The 14,487-nt window shown below is 35.2% G+C and overlaps 1 protein-coding gene across 1 annotated transcript in view; it reads left to right on the top strand.

Annotated features, from left to right (window-relative positions):
* Positions 1-14,487, top strand: part of PDE3B (phosphodiesterase 3B) — a 176,957-nt gene that overhangs the window by 139,951 nt on the left and 22,519 nt on the right. Inside the window, exons 7-11 of the mRNA XM_086677910.1 lie at positions 720-796; positions 7,148-7,299; positions 8,471-8,608; positions 9,654-9,765; positions 12,410-12,523. Of these exons, the coding sequence (XP_086534036.1) occupies positions 720-796; positions 7,148-7,299; positions 8,471-8,608; positions 9,654-9,765; positions 12,410-12,523 (593 nt within the window). The remainder of the gene's footprint in view (positions 1-719; positions 797-7,147; positions 7,300-8,470; positions 8,609-9,653; positions 9,766-12,409; positions 12,524-14,487) is intronic.

Raw genomic sequence — 14,487 nt, 5'->3', positions numbered from 1 at the left:
CTAGTTTTATGTTATAACTAGTTGATGGATTAAGACTGTATCTTCCCTATTTATCAAGTAGTTTTTCTTTTTAAGAAACTTTTCCTCATTTTAGTGCAATTGTTCATTTTTGAATTAAGTAATCTCTATCAAAAGTGATATATAGTAGGGGCGCCTGGGTGGCGCAGTCGGTTAAGCGACCGACTTCAGCCAGGTCATGATCTCGCGCTCTGTGAGTTCGAGCCCCGCGTCAGGCTCTGGGCTGATGGCTCAGAGCCTGGAGCCTGTTTCTAATTCTGTGTCTCCCTCTCTCTCTGCCCCTCCCCCGTTCATGCTCTGTCTCTCTCTGTCCCAAAAATAAATAAACGTTGAAAAACAAAAAAAGTGATATATAGTAGTATTCTATCCATCTCAAGATACCAGTAAATTATGAGAATTCTTTTAGTATATACTACCTTAGTACCCAGTTCATACGGTGTTTGTTTTCATTTCTGCTCAGTTTTTTATCAGTGATAAGTGTTTACCTCAGACCTCAGTGGTGACTTTCAAAATATGTTAGTTTCTTCGGGGACACAAGATACCTTCCAGGATAAAGCCTATTAAGTTTATAGAGAGATTGGACTTGTATGATATTTTGCAATGGGGTTCCTGGTTAAAAGTTAAACAGATTTCAAAATTGTATTTAGGTAAAAAGTTTTGTCTCATTTATGAATGTATATTTATCTATTTTATTCTTTAAGCTGTGGACATCAAATATTGAAATATGTTTCAACATCTGAATCCGAATCTGGTATAGACTGCCACAGTGGAAAGTCAGGTGAGATTGCAAAGGTCCTGTGTGTCTGAATTTCAGAACAGTTTCTTAGATTGTTTTAGAAATGAATAAATGTGAGTTTAACTTCAGTTTATCCATCTTTAAAATGAAGATTATAACATTTTTATATACTTACAAGATAAGTAGAGAAGTTACTAGGAACAAGTTATAAATAACAGAGGGTAAAAGTGTTCTGAAGACTAAAATGTGCTGGGGACGTGCCTGGCTGGCTCAGTCGGAAGAGCATGCGACTCTTGATCTCAGGGTTGTGAGTTTGAGCCCCACGTTGGGTGTAGAGATTACTTAAAAATAAAATCTTAAAAAAAAAAAAGGACTAAAGTGTGCTATACAAATGAATGCGGTTTTTTTCAGTTTATGGGTAGGGTTCATAAATAGAGTAATTAATTATGATAATGTTGAACTCTAAGCCCAAAAGAGTTTTTATGACATAGAGAGGAGTTGTTTTAAAATATAGTTTATTATATCATTCTGAAACATTTTATATCCTCAAACAAGAAATACTGTTGGTGATAAAATTATGGTGGTTTTATAATTTTAAATGTTGATGACTCAAGCATACAGTAATAGTTAACTAGGTAACTCAGACCGTCATTCCCCCTGAAAGTAGCTAGAAAAGCTGGACAAATTATTAACAACAAAAATGTGCTTAAAGCCATTGAAAACTAACAAGCTCCTCACAGTTACCAGTACAAGATCTGGAGGAGGATAGAAATTCATGAAGTAAGCCTAGCGTATGGGGCTATGAAAAAGGTATTTGCTCCTTCCAGAGGGTCCAGTGACTAATAGAATGAGCAATCCTTTTGGTACCTCCATGGGACTAGAGAGCTAGATATTAGAGGTGATGGCCTACCGTGGTAGGGATAACTTGGAAAACTCTGCAGCACTGCACCCTAAGAATAAAGGTAAATCAGCAATAGATAGGCCCCCTTAGGGATTATAGGCTCATACTGATCCCCTTATGTACTATAAACTTCACCCTTTTAAAGTGTACAATTCAAGGGCGCCTGGGTGGCTCAGTCGGTTAAGCATCCGACTTTGGCTCAGGTCATGATCTGACAGTTTGTGGGTTCAAGCCCCACATTGGGCTCTGTGCTGACAGCTCAGAACCTGGAGCCTGCTTTAGATTCTGTGTCTCTTCTCTCTCTGCCCCTCCCTGCTTGCGCATGCGCACATGCTCTCTCTCTCAAATATAAGTAAGCATTAAAAAAATCAAAGTGTACAGTTCAGTAATTTTTGGTTCTGAGATTGTTTAAAACACACACACCCACCCCCCCCACACACACACGCGCGCACTCACACACACGGAGAAGAGCAATCCTTTACAAACTCTTCTAAAAATAGTGATATCCTGATGTCATAACCAGACACAGGTATCACAAACCAAAAACAAAAAAAACTACAGACCAATATCTCTTATGTGTATAAACACAAAAACCCTTAACAAAATAATGGCAAACGGAATCCAGCAACATATGAAATGGTCACACTATGACTAAGTGGTATTTATCCCAGGAATGCAAGGGCAGTTTAACAGTTGAAAATCAATCAATGTAATATACCACATTAATAGAATAAAAGGGGAGAAAAATGCATGATAATCCAAATATGTGCAGAAAAAACATTTAATAAAATCTAACACTCTTTTCATGATAAAAGCACTCAAACTAGTTATATAGCAGGGAAGTTCTTCAACTTGATAAAGGGCATCTTTGAAAAACACACACCTTAATGAAAAAGGACTGATGTTTTCTCCTTAAGATCAAGAATAAGATAAGATTTTTTGCTTTCAGCATTTCAACATGGTACTGATGGTTCTAGCCAAAAAAATGGAAAGGAAAATAAAGGAATCCTGAATGGAAATAAATAAATAAAACTGTCTCATATTCATAGAGCATATAATCCTTTATATAGAAAATCCCAAAGAATACACACACACACACACACACACACACACACACACACAAGAACCAATAAATCAGTTTAGCAGAGATAAGATACAATATCAGTGTTGAACAAAATTGTATTTCTGTGTACTAGCAATGGGCCATCATAGATTGAAATTAAGAAAACATTTTCACTTGTAATAGTATCAAAAAGAATGAAGTAATTAGAATAAATTTAACAAGAGATTTATAAACTGAAAAACATAAAACATTGTTGATAATAGAGAAAATCTATGGGGTGCCTGAGTGGTTCAGCCAGTTAGGTGTCCAACTCTTGATTTAGACTCAGGTCATGATCTCACAGTGATGAGATCAAGCCCCATGTCAGGCTCTGCACTGGGCATGAAGCCTGCTGAGTATTCTCTCTCTCCCTCTGCCCTTCCCCTGCTGGTGCATGTGTGCTCTCTCTCAAAAAAAAAAAAAAAAAAAAAATTAAAATTAAAAAAGAGAAAATCTAAATACATTGAGAGGCATTTCTTATTTAAAGACTTGGGGCGCCTGGGTGGCGCAGTCGGTTAAGCGTCCGACTTCAGCCAGGTCACGATCTCGCGGTCCCTGAGTTCGAGCCCCGCGTCGGGCTCTGGGCTGATGGCTCAGAGCCTGGAGCCTGTTTCTGATTCTGTGTCTCCCTCTCTCTCTGCCCCTCCCCCGTTCATGCTCTGTCTCTCTCTGTCCCAAAAATAAATAAACGTTGAAAAAAAAAAAAAGACTGGAAAACCCAGTATTGTCAATAGGGCTATTCTCCCAAATTCATCTAGAAATTCAGTGCAATACTTAACAAATTCTAGCAGGCTTTTTTTTTTTTTTTTTTTTGTAGAAATTGACAAGTTGGTCATAAATTTTACATGGAAAGACAATGACCAACAATAGCCAAAACAATTTGGAAATAGAACAAATTTGGAGGACTGATGATTTCATAATTTATTATAGAGCCACTGTAATTAAGATAGTGAAGTATCAAAAGATGAGCCCGTAGTTCAGTGGAACAGAACTATAAGTCCAAAAATAGATTCTTGCATTTATGGTCGGTTGATTTTGATATAGAAGTCAAGACCATTCAAAAGAGAAAGCATAGTTTTTTCACCAATTGGCGCCAAGACAATTGGGTATTCGTTTGTCAAAGAAAGAATTTGGGCCCTTACCTTATTATATACACAGACAGTAACTCAAAATAGATCATAGACCTAAGTGTAAGAGTTAAAACCTTGCAAATTGCAGAAGAACAAATTGGACATAATCTTTGTGACCTTGAGTTGAGTAAAACATTCTTGGATACAATGCCAAAAGCACAATCCATGAAAGAAAAAAGATGACAAGTTAGGCTTCAGCAAAATTAAAAACTTTTACACTTCAAAAGACAACAATAAGAAAATGAAAAGACAAACCATAGATTGAGAGAAAATATTTGGAAATTATATATCTGATAAAGGTCTTACATCCATAATACATAAAGAACATTTATAATTCAACATTAAGTCAACTCAAAAAATGGGCAAGAGATGTCAGATATTTTGGTCTGAGTCATTTGGTGAAGGATATAAATAAATGGGTAATGAACACATGAAAAGATGATGAACATCAATAGTCACTAAGGAAATGCAAATTAATACTACAATAAGATACCACTACACTCAAACTAGAATAGGTATAATTAAAAAGACAAGACAATAGTGGGGCGCCTGGGTGGCTCAGTTGGTTAAGCACCCGACTTTGGCTCAGGTCATGATCTCATGGCCTATGGGTTCGAGGCCCACGTCGGGTTCTGTGCTGACAGCTCAGAGCCTGGAGCCTGCCTGGGATTCTGTGTCTCCCTCTCTCTCTCTGCCCCTCCCCTGCTCACACTCTGTCTCTCTCTGTCTCCCAATAATAAATAAACGTTTAAAAAAATTACAACAACAACAAAAAGACAATAGCAATTGTTAGCAAGGATGCAGAGAAATTGGAACCTTTGTGCATTGCTGATGGGAATATAAAATGGCATACCACTCTGGAAAACATTTTGACAGTTTCTTTAAAAGTTACACATAAATTTACCATGTCACCCAGTAATACCATGTCTAAGAATTTATCCATGAGTAAACATATGAGCACTCAAAGACAAGACTGGGAGTGTCATGATATCATTGATGATGCTGCAAATGTTGGAATGACCCAGACATCCATCAAGTTACGAATGGATACATATCATGTGGTATATCCATTCAATGTAATCTTACTTAGCAATTAAAGGAACAAACTTCTGATAACATGCCACTACACGTATAAAATCAAAACATCATTTTAAGTGAGAGAAGCCAGGCTCAAAGGATTACATATTGTATGATTCTATTTACATAAAATTCTAGAAAAGGTGAATTTATAGAGACAATAATCAGAGGAGTGATTGCCTAGAATGAAAATAAGGATCAACTATAAATAAGCAGGAGGGTACTTTCTGGGGGTGATGATAATGTTCTAAAACCAGATTGTCATAAAGGTTGCACAACTCTGTAAATTTACTAAAATTGTTGAATTATACACTTATGATGGGTGGATTTTATAGTATGTTATTATACTATATATATACAGTTGTTTGGATTGACTGGTCTCAGCTGGGACATTCTCACTTGAGGACTCTCATGTGATTGCAGTCAGATATTGGTAAGGGTGACAGTCATCTGAGGGAATGATTGGGCTGAATTTCCAAGATGGGATTGGATTACTCACATGTCTGTTGACTATTGACTAGTCCATCTAAATATGACCCCTGTATGGGCTTCTTCCAACATGTTTGCTGGATTCGAAGAGAGGAGGAGCTGCCAATCAAGTTAATGGCTCAACCCAAAACACACCTAAAGTGTTACTTAATGCCATTTTCTGTTCATCAGAGCAGTCATGCGGCCTGTCCAGATTCCAGGGGATTAGGAAATAAATGCTCTCTCTTGATGGAAGAGCTACAGGAATACATTTGAGAAGAGTGCAAGGGGTATAAGAGAGAGTGTTGTAGACATCTTTGGAAAAGAACTTATTACATTTATTTCAACTGTTTTTATTACTGTTCTGTGTAAGATATAGTTACTAGGAGTTTAGGTCATTAAAATGTAAGTAGGTAATGTACCTTAGATGTCAGCAATTTTTAGATGGATGGTAATTTTAGAATATTATTATAGTAGTACTGCCTTGACCTACCAAGAATAGTTGAATATTCTAAATTTTATTTCTTACATGTTTTTCACGGGGAAAAAGTAATATTTTCCAAAGAATAATATTTCCTGGTCACCATTAGTTAATGATTTTTTAGTATATTCAGTGTATTAAGTTCAGAGTATCACTAACGTTTATTGACCATTTATTATATGTAACTTCTAGTAAGATATTGTTATCCATATTTTACAGGGGAAAAAGCTTGCCATTATCAAGTTCTAGTTCTTCTGAAACTCAGTTCCAATAAGTACTCTTAAAAACCCTTTTACTTAGGAAAAAACCCTACATATTGAAAAGTAATCACATCATAACTTTATAACTGAATTAATATTCATACACTGTATTATCACCCCGATTAATAAACCAATGAACGAAATAGTACCAGCACCTCAGAATTTCCCCTCAGGCCCCTCCCAGGTATACCCTCTAAAGATAACGTTTTTCTTGTCTTTCATATGTTTTTGAGCTTTTTATAAACAGAATCACAGAGTATGTACCTTGTGTCTGGCTTCCTTCATTCCACACATTTTTAAGAATCATCCATCTTGTTGCATATGGCTGTGGTTCATTCTCTTCGCTACCCATTGTTCAGTTGTGTGAATATACTACCATTTATTTCTTCTATTGTTGATGGGTTTGGGGGAAGTTTCCTGTTTCTAAGATTACAAATAGAATGAATATGATTTTTTTTTACATGTGAATGAATACTATTTACCTACCAGTGCTGCTTCTCTTTTCCATGAGACTTGGGGAAAAAAATATTATTAATCACATTGGTAGAAATAATTCACAATAAATGATACTATGTTTTCCTTTTTAGATGTGCCTTGATTTCATTCATTTATAATTATGAATTTAGGGTTTTCATAGCTAAAATTCAAACAATTTCACATGTTGGAAATTGCATACGTCAAATTGCTAAAGACGGAATTTTCCTGTTTCTCACTTTGATAAAGAATATCCCCACCCCCACCCCCATTTCTTTCATCCATGAATAGATATATCAGGTGAAATGTCTGTGTTGTCAGACCACAAGGTACCTGGGCCAAATAATCCAGCAAGATACAACTTAATGGTGCCATTAATTTAAACTGAATGCCAGTATGGTTCACTTTATGTGAAGATTTTTTATAAATAATTTTCCTTATAAAACTATGCATATAGTGCAAGTTTTATTCTTCTTATTACTATATGTATTTCTTGAAAGGTGATGAAGACAACACCGTTTCCTCAAAACAATCATTCAGCCTCACAGAAGTGCAACATGAAGTGGAAACAGAGAACACAGACTGCAGAAAATTATTTTTGGAAGGTGATACTCACCTAACAGAAGAGGCACAGAATGAACAGCAACCAAATGTAAAAGATAAACTTTCCATATGATTATGTTAAGGTGAAATATAATATTGGTTTAGTACTAGTGTCATTATTTTTGCTCAGAACAAGATTTTTAATATAATAGTATTTTTATTTTTATTTTTATTTTTTGCTGAAAAGTCATACCATATTAAAGAATACTTTGGGTTAAAAATAATAGTTACAGTTGACCCTCGAATAGTGCTGGTATTAGGAGTGCTAACCCTCCCACACACAGTCAAAAATTCACATATAACTTTTGACTCCTCCAGAACTTAACTACTAATAATCTGCAGTTGGTCAGAAGTCTCACTGATCGCATAAACACATATATGTCAGTTCACGCGTATTTTGTATGTTGCATGTATTGTATCCTGTATTCTTACAGTAAAGCTAGAGTAAAGGAAATGGTATTAAAAATCATAAGAGGAAATGCTGTATTTACTGTACCAACAGTACCGTGAGTACAGACTGTATTTATAGCGCTGTCCTGTGAAAAATCCATGTGCAGTGGACCTGCGTCGTTCAAACTCGTGTTGTTTAAGGGTCAGCTGTGCTTCTGAACTCATCATCCGAGAACAACAAAGTGCGTTCATTTTAAAATGAACACATTTTACTTAGTGATACAGTAGATATATTACTTTCTATACTGATATTTTCTTAAATTGTGTATGTTAAAGTGTGGGGAACTTGTGCATAAAGCATTAAAAAACAATCTGCTTATACTAGCAGTTTTTTGTTTTTGTTTTTAAGTTCAAAATTTAAGATTTTTAGGGGGAAAAAACCATCCATTCCTTACTAGTTAAACTAGTAATAAATGCCAGTATAAGGATAGGAGTCTCTATTATTCTTTGATATGTATAACTTCTAAAAAAAATAATGGACTTTAGATTTGTATAGTGTTTTGGGAATACAGTATTTTTATTTGTAAAAGTACTGTGAAGATTAATAAGTCTTCTTATGCCTAGAAGACATTTTTACATTTTTCTGATAGCATTTTACAAAGAGAAGAACTAGGAAGTACAGATTATGTTTGAGAATAACTTCTGTAGAAAATAAGATTGGCCATTTTTTAATGTTCAATTTTAAGTGTTCTCATTTGGATGTGGATTTAACAATATTTTTTAAAAGGTGAGGTTGAGTTGGTTTGTGTTTTTCCCCCGTATATGTACAGATTGAACAGGAAGCATCACTGGACCTGATTTTAATAGAAGATTATGATTCCTTAATAGAGAAGATGAGCAACTGGAATTTTCAAATATTTGAAGTTGTTGAAAAAATGGGAGAGAAATCAGGAAGGATCCTTAGTCAGGTTTGTTTAAAATCTCTACTTTTTTATCATAAATTAATTTTTCCTTGGATCTTTATAAAACACAAACTCTAAAAATGTGTAATGTTGGTTTAGGCACAACTTCAACATTGTTCACTTAATTATTTTTCTCACAAATGAAGTTTTCAGTAAAAAATTTGAGAAGATATATATACATATATGTGTGTGTGTGTGTGTGTGTGTATAAACCCATATATAAAAATAATTATATATAATGTATAATTTTATTTGAATAAATGAAAATATTAAATTTAAATATAAATTTAAAATATTAAAATAAATTTTAATTGAATAAATGAAAAGTAGTTTTTTGGCCTGTATTAATGGGGTTTAATTTTACTACAGAATAAAGATTTACTTTATACTGAAGCCTGAGGTTGAAGAGGACATAAAATGTGAGCTAGTTCTAACCACTGAAACTTAGGCTTCATTTCTGTCACCTGCCTCCCCGTACTTTACCGAAGGCCAAATGGTTCGTTTCATGCTAGAGCCATGGAAAAATAGTTCCTTGTTACCACCCAGACTCAAGGTTCTCCCTGAGGGGTTCATACAACAGCATCAGATTAACCTTCTCAAAATATCACTCTCATTATCTTCCAGGTATCGGATTTATGAAATGTACAAACATAAGGATAATTTATGTGGCGGGCATACAGTTTCACCTCATTGAAGTCTTTAGGGACAAAAATGTAATAAATATATTGTTTGGACTTCTGTTAAGGACTAGAGTAGAATAGAATTCATGTGCCCTTTAATAAATTGTAAATAAAAAAACTAAAGGGAAGAATAGAAAAATTTTAAAGCTGAGACATGTGATAGTTTTCTTTGGTTTTCAAGGGCTTCAGGGTTATGTCTTCCTTTTTAATATTTTGAGAAGAATTTATTGTAGGAAAGTTTTTAATAAATTATTAACTTAAAGACATATACATGGTAACATCCCCAAATGCAAATCACAAAAACATATTCTACTCAACTGCAAATAGAAATCCTGATTTTTAAAGTGAATTTTATTTTAATTGACATTTAGGTTATGTATACCTTATTTCAAGACACTGGTTTATTGGAAATATTTAAAATTCCCACTCTACAGTTCATGAACTATTTTCGTGCATTAGAAAATGGCTACCGAGACATTCCTTGTAAGTATTAACATATCTCATTATTTAAATTCAAATAATGCTGGTTTGGAAACTATTATTTTTCCCTTCAGATACTCTCTTAAACACTTTTTAAATTACATATTTGAAAATATTTTAAATAGGGATTTAAAAAGTAATCTGTATGCTACTACCTAGAGTTAACTACTGTTATTTTGGTATATATTCTTCAAGACTTTTTTCTTATTTTTCATAAAGTTAATCATAATATTGGGGCGCCTGGGTGGCGCAGTCGGTTAAGCGTCCGACTTCAGCCAGGTCACGATCTCGCGGTCCGTGAGTTCGAGCCCGGCGTCGGGCTCTGGGCTGATGGCTCGGAGCCTGGAGCCTGTTTCCGATTCTGTGTCTCCCTCTCTCTCTGCCCCTCCCCCGTTCATGCTCTGTCTCTCTCTGTCCCAAAAATAAATTAAAAAAACGTTGAAAAAAAATTTTTAAATCATAATACAGACATTTAGAATGGGTTTTTCCCTTAATTATTACTTGGTGTACAACTTTCTGTGTTAATAATTATTCATCTGAGTTCCTTGTCTTTTAAAATATTTGGTAATTAAGTAAGTCAAGAGTTTCAGAAAAATCTTGACTTTAAAATATTTAAAATTTATCCATAAAATTTCTATTTTTAACTGTCTCCTGACTTATGAAATAATTTCTAATGGCTCTTTGATTTATGGTAAAATATAATTTGCATTTTATATTAGGAAAAGATACAGTTTATATGTTGATACATTCTACAATTTTCCTTCATATGGACACATTTTGGGAAATCACTACTATAAACAGAGAGCAGATTTTTCTTAAGTTGGCATAACTCATTAATTGGGATGATAATGTGGCTTCTATGTACCATAATTTCCACTTACAAAATATGCATTTCAAAAAGTGAATTTTATAAATAGAATAAAGTGATACTTTAAAATGAACTTCACAGGAAGGGGAATGGAAAGAAAGAGGCAGTAGAGTCTTCACTATCAGCTCCCATTAGGATACATTAGTTAAGAAAAGAGTCTGGGGCACTGGGTGGCTCAGTCAGCTGAGCGTCCAGCTTCGGCTCAGGTCATGACCTCATGGTTTATTAGTGCAGGCCCCACATCAGGCTAGCTATCAGCGCACAACCTGCTTCTGATCCTCCGTTCTCGTCTCTCTGTTCCTCCCCCACTTGTGCGCGCTCTCTCTCTCTCTCTCAAAAATAAAGAAACATTAAAAAAAAAAAAAAAGTGTCTCTGGATCTAACTTTTCTAAACTTTAGTTCCCAAATTTGTAAATGGAAATAACAATAGTTCCTACCCCATAGTTAATGATAAGATAAGCCATGTAAAGCGTGTTTCAGAATTCCTGGCACATAGTAAATGGTCAATAAAAGGTGTTGGCTGTATTAATAATTAAGCTCCTTGCAGATTGACATCATGTCCTAGCAGTAGGCTGAATGTTAGTAGTATCACCTGCTGATTCTACATGGTACTCATTAAATATTTGTTGAAATGTTGAACTTTTATTGAATATCCATTATTCAATGATTTATGAATTTTTCATGAAGATTATATCATTTAGTCTTTGCTGGAAAGTTTGTATTCTCTACCTTCACAGAGGAGAAGTAAAAACTCAGAAGAATCATTCCCAAGATCATAAAACTAGAAATTGGAAAGCTGGCTTTCAGTTGCAGGCCTTGCCCTTTCAGATAGTGATATTTCAGTGAACCAATGTTTTCTCGATTATGTACTATGTCTCAGACACTGTTCTGGATGTTTTCATATATACCATTTAACACTTAATCCTTATAATAGGGCTGAGAGGTATAGTTATATATAGCTCATCTTTTTTTTTTTTTTTTTTTTTTTGATGTACATGTGTTGGAGGAGTGGGGGGTGAGGAGTTCAAGTATCCAGAATTTGTAACTGTTATCTGTGTGCCAAAACTTTTGTGTGCAAACATGGGTGTCCATAATCCAGACACTATTTACATAAGATTTTTAAAGCTACAAAATACCAACTGTAAGTAAATTTTCCAATGCCTTTCAATTGGCCCTTGTTACTTGCCTTCTCTTTGACTGTCTTACTATGTTTTCATAGTATATGTGAAAGTTTTTAAAAGGGAACTTTTTAACACATCAAGAGACTTGAAAAAATAGGATGAAAACAAGGGTGCCTGGCTGGCTCAGTCAGTAGAGCATGCAACTTTTTTTTTTTTTTACATTTATTTATTTTTGAGAGACAGAGTGCGACAGTGCACGAGTGAGGGAGAGGCAGAGAGAGAAGGAGCAGAATCCAAAGCAGGCTCCAGGCTCTGAGCTGTCAGCACAGAGACTGACACGGGGCTCAAACCCATGAACCGTGAGATCATGACCTGAGCTGAAGTTGGACACTCAACCGACTGACTGAGCCACCCAGGCGCCCCGAGCATGCAACTCTTGATCTCGGGGTCGTGAGTTCAAGCCCCCTGTTGGAGAGTGAGCCTACTTAAAAAAAAAAAAAAACAAGATGAAACAAAAATATAATTGTGGGAAATTATTCTAAGCCATACATTTTACTTATGAGGATATAGTAAAATAGAAAATTATTGTATTTTTAAAAATGTCCTATGTTAAACTCAACAGAATGATCATTTTTATAAAATATTTTGGTGACTTTAGATCACAATCGTATACATGCCACAGACGTCCTACATGCAGTTTGGTATCTGACAACCCGGCCAATTCCTGGTTTACAGCAGATCCACAATGATCATGCAACAGGAAACGAAACAGGTACTTCCTTCTAGAAATCTTCCTTTTAATTATTTGTCTAGAAATAATAAATCAAGCAATCTCATTTCATTACCTCTGTTCTTTTAAAATTTTCATTAAGTAACCTTTGGTACATAAAAAGGACTATGTAAATTTTGATGCATAATACATGCAAATTAGGAAACATGACTCACCTTAAGAGCTAGGTTAAGGTCCAACACTGTTGGATCTACCATGTTTCTTTCCTGTGACCCATCCTGGTGCTTGCTATCCCAAATATTATGATAATCCATTTCTTTGCACTTTTCTTTCAATTCTTTTGTTTGTTTTAGGTATATCATGTAAGTTTAAAATGTATAACATTCACAATGAAAGCAGACATACTTAAAAGCTTCATATAAACATTTAAATGATGATATTAAAAACCTTTCATAACATTTAAGTTTTGCCCTCCAAAAAAGCTAATTCTCCTCATCATAAATATAATTAATTATACAAATGTAATGAATTATAACATGGTTCTCTTACTCTAGCTTGTAAAAGAGGGGAGAGTTACTCCAGTGAGATACACACACACACACACACACACACACACACACACATACACATACACATACATACATACATACATACATACATACATACCAGGACAGAATTTGCTTAGTTACAAATGCCTGAGAACTATTTCCATACTAATCAGTGTAAATGTCATAGATTTGGCCATTGCTTTATAGTCTTTGGTAGTTGAGTCCAAAGTACTGCCATTATTTTTCTGCCATTCCATATTTACTCTTTTTTAGTGCTCTTTGTTCTTTCCAATAGTCATTTTCTTTAGCTTTTGTGTTTGTGGATGTATGGATTTTCTTAGAAGAATATTTTCATATCTTAGCACATTTGAAGATACCATTCCATCCATTTCTGATTTCTAGAGTTTCTATTGACGAATTGGCCTTCAGTCTTATCTCTCCTGAAAATTAATATGTCCGTTTTCTCTTTGCTGTTGGTTTTTAGCATTTTTGACTATTATGTACTCAGGTGATTTTCTTTGTAGTCATTCTGCTTGGAGTTCAGTGAGCTTCTTGAATATGTTGATCAATAGCTTTTATTGGTTTCAAAATGTGCTCAAAATTCTTCCAGCCTCTCTCCATCGTCCAATTCCAAAGCTACTTTCACATTTTTAGGTTTTTGTTACAACAATATACCACTTCCAGGCACAAAAGTCTGTATTAGTTTCCTATTGCTGCTGTAATGCCACAGACTTAGTGGCTTAAAACAGCACAGATTTACTATGTTACAGTTCTGGAGGTCAGAAGTCCAAAATAGATCCAGCTGGGCCAACCCAGAGTGTCAGCAAGATTGTGTTCTTCCTAGAGTCTCTTTCCTTGCTTCCTCCAGTGTCTAGAAGCCACTTGCCATTCCATGGCTCATGTCTCTGAAGAAGGGACAGCACTATAGCCTCTTCACGTCTCTCTCTGAGGAAGGGACTCAAAGGCTTACAGTAACAGGATGTTGAGAGGGGTTGATCATGTGATCATCTTCCCCACACCTAACTGAGTGTCGGAAGTTGTCCCCTTTTGCCAAGGTAATGAGAACATTGCAGCACTAATTCCTGGAGTAATAAAATGTCACACTGGTCCACCAATCACCATAGGGGCTTATGGAATTTAGGTGATAAAAGGACTTTTGGCCTGGGCCCACCTCATAAGTATCAGTTCTCTGAACCCACCCATCTGAATGCATAGTTCAAATAAACATACTGAGCAACTGGGCAGAACCCCTCCATTAATTCCTCAGTCTTTGCAGAGAGCACCATCATGGTAAAAAGGGTCAAATGGAATCCCCTGAAATTTCCTCATTCTAACAAAGTGGTGAACCAAAGCAACACCGTATTACTGGATGGATTGCATCCAGAAATTAGTGCCATTATGAAATACTTGATAGGTGCAGAATTTGTGATTTCCATCACGTTGCCATTCATCTTGGTA

Source organism: Puma concolor, chromosome D1, assembly GCF_028749965.1.
Source record: "Puma concolor isolate L17-30 chromosome D1, mPumCon1.1.hap2, whole genome shotgun sequence".
Lineage (NCBI taxonomy): Eukaryota > Metazoa > Chordata > Mammalia > Carnivora > Felidae > Puma > Puma concolor.
The sequence above is the reverse complement of the archived record's forward strand: the minus strand, read 5'-3'. Positions and strand labels throughout refer to the sequence as shown.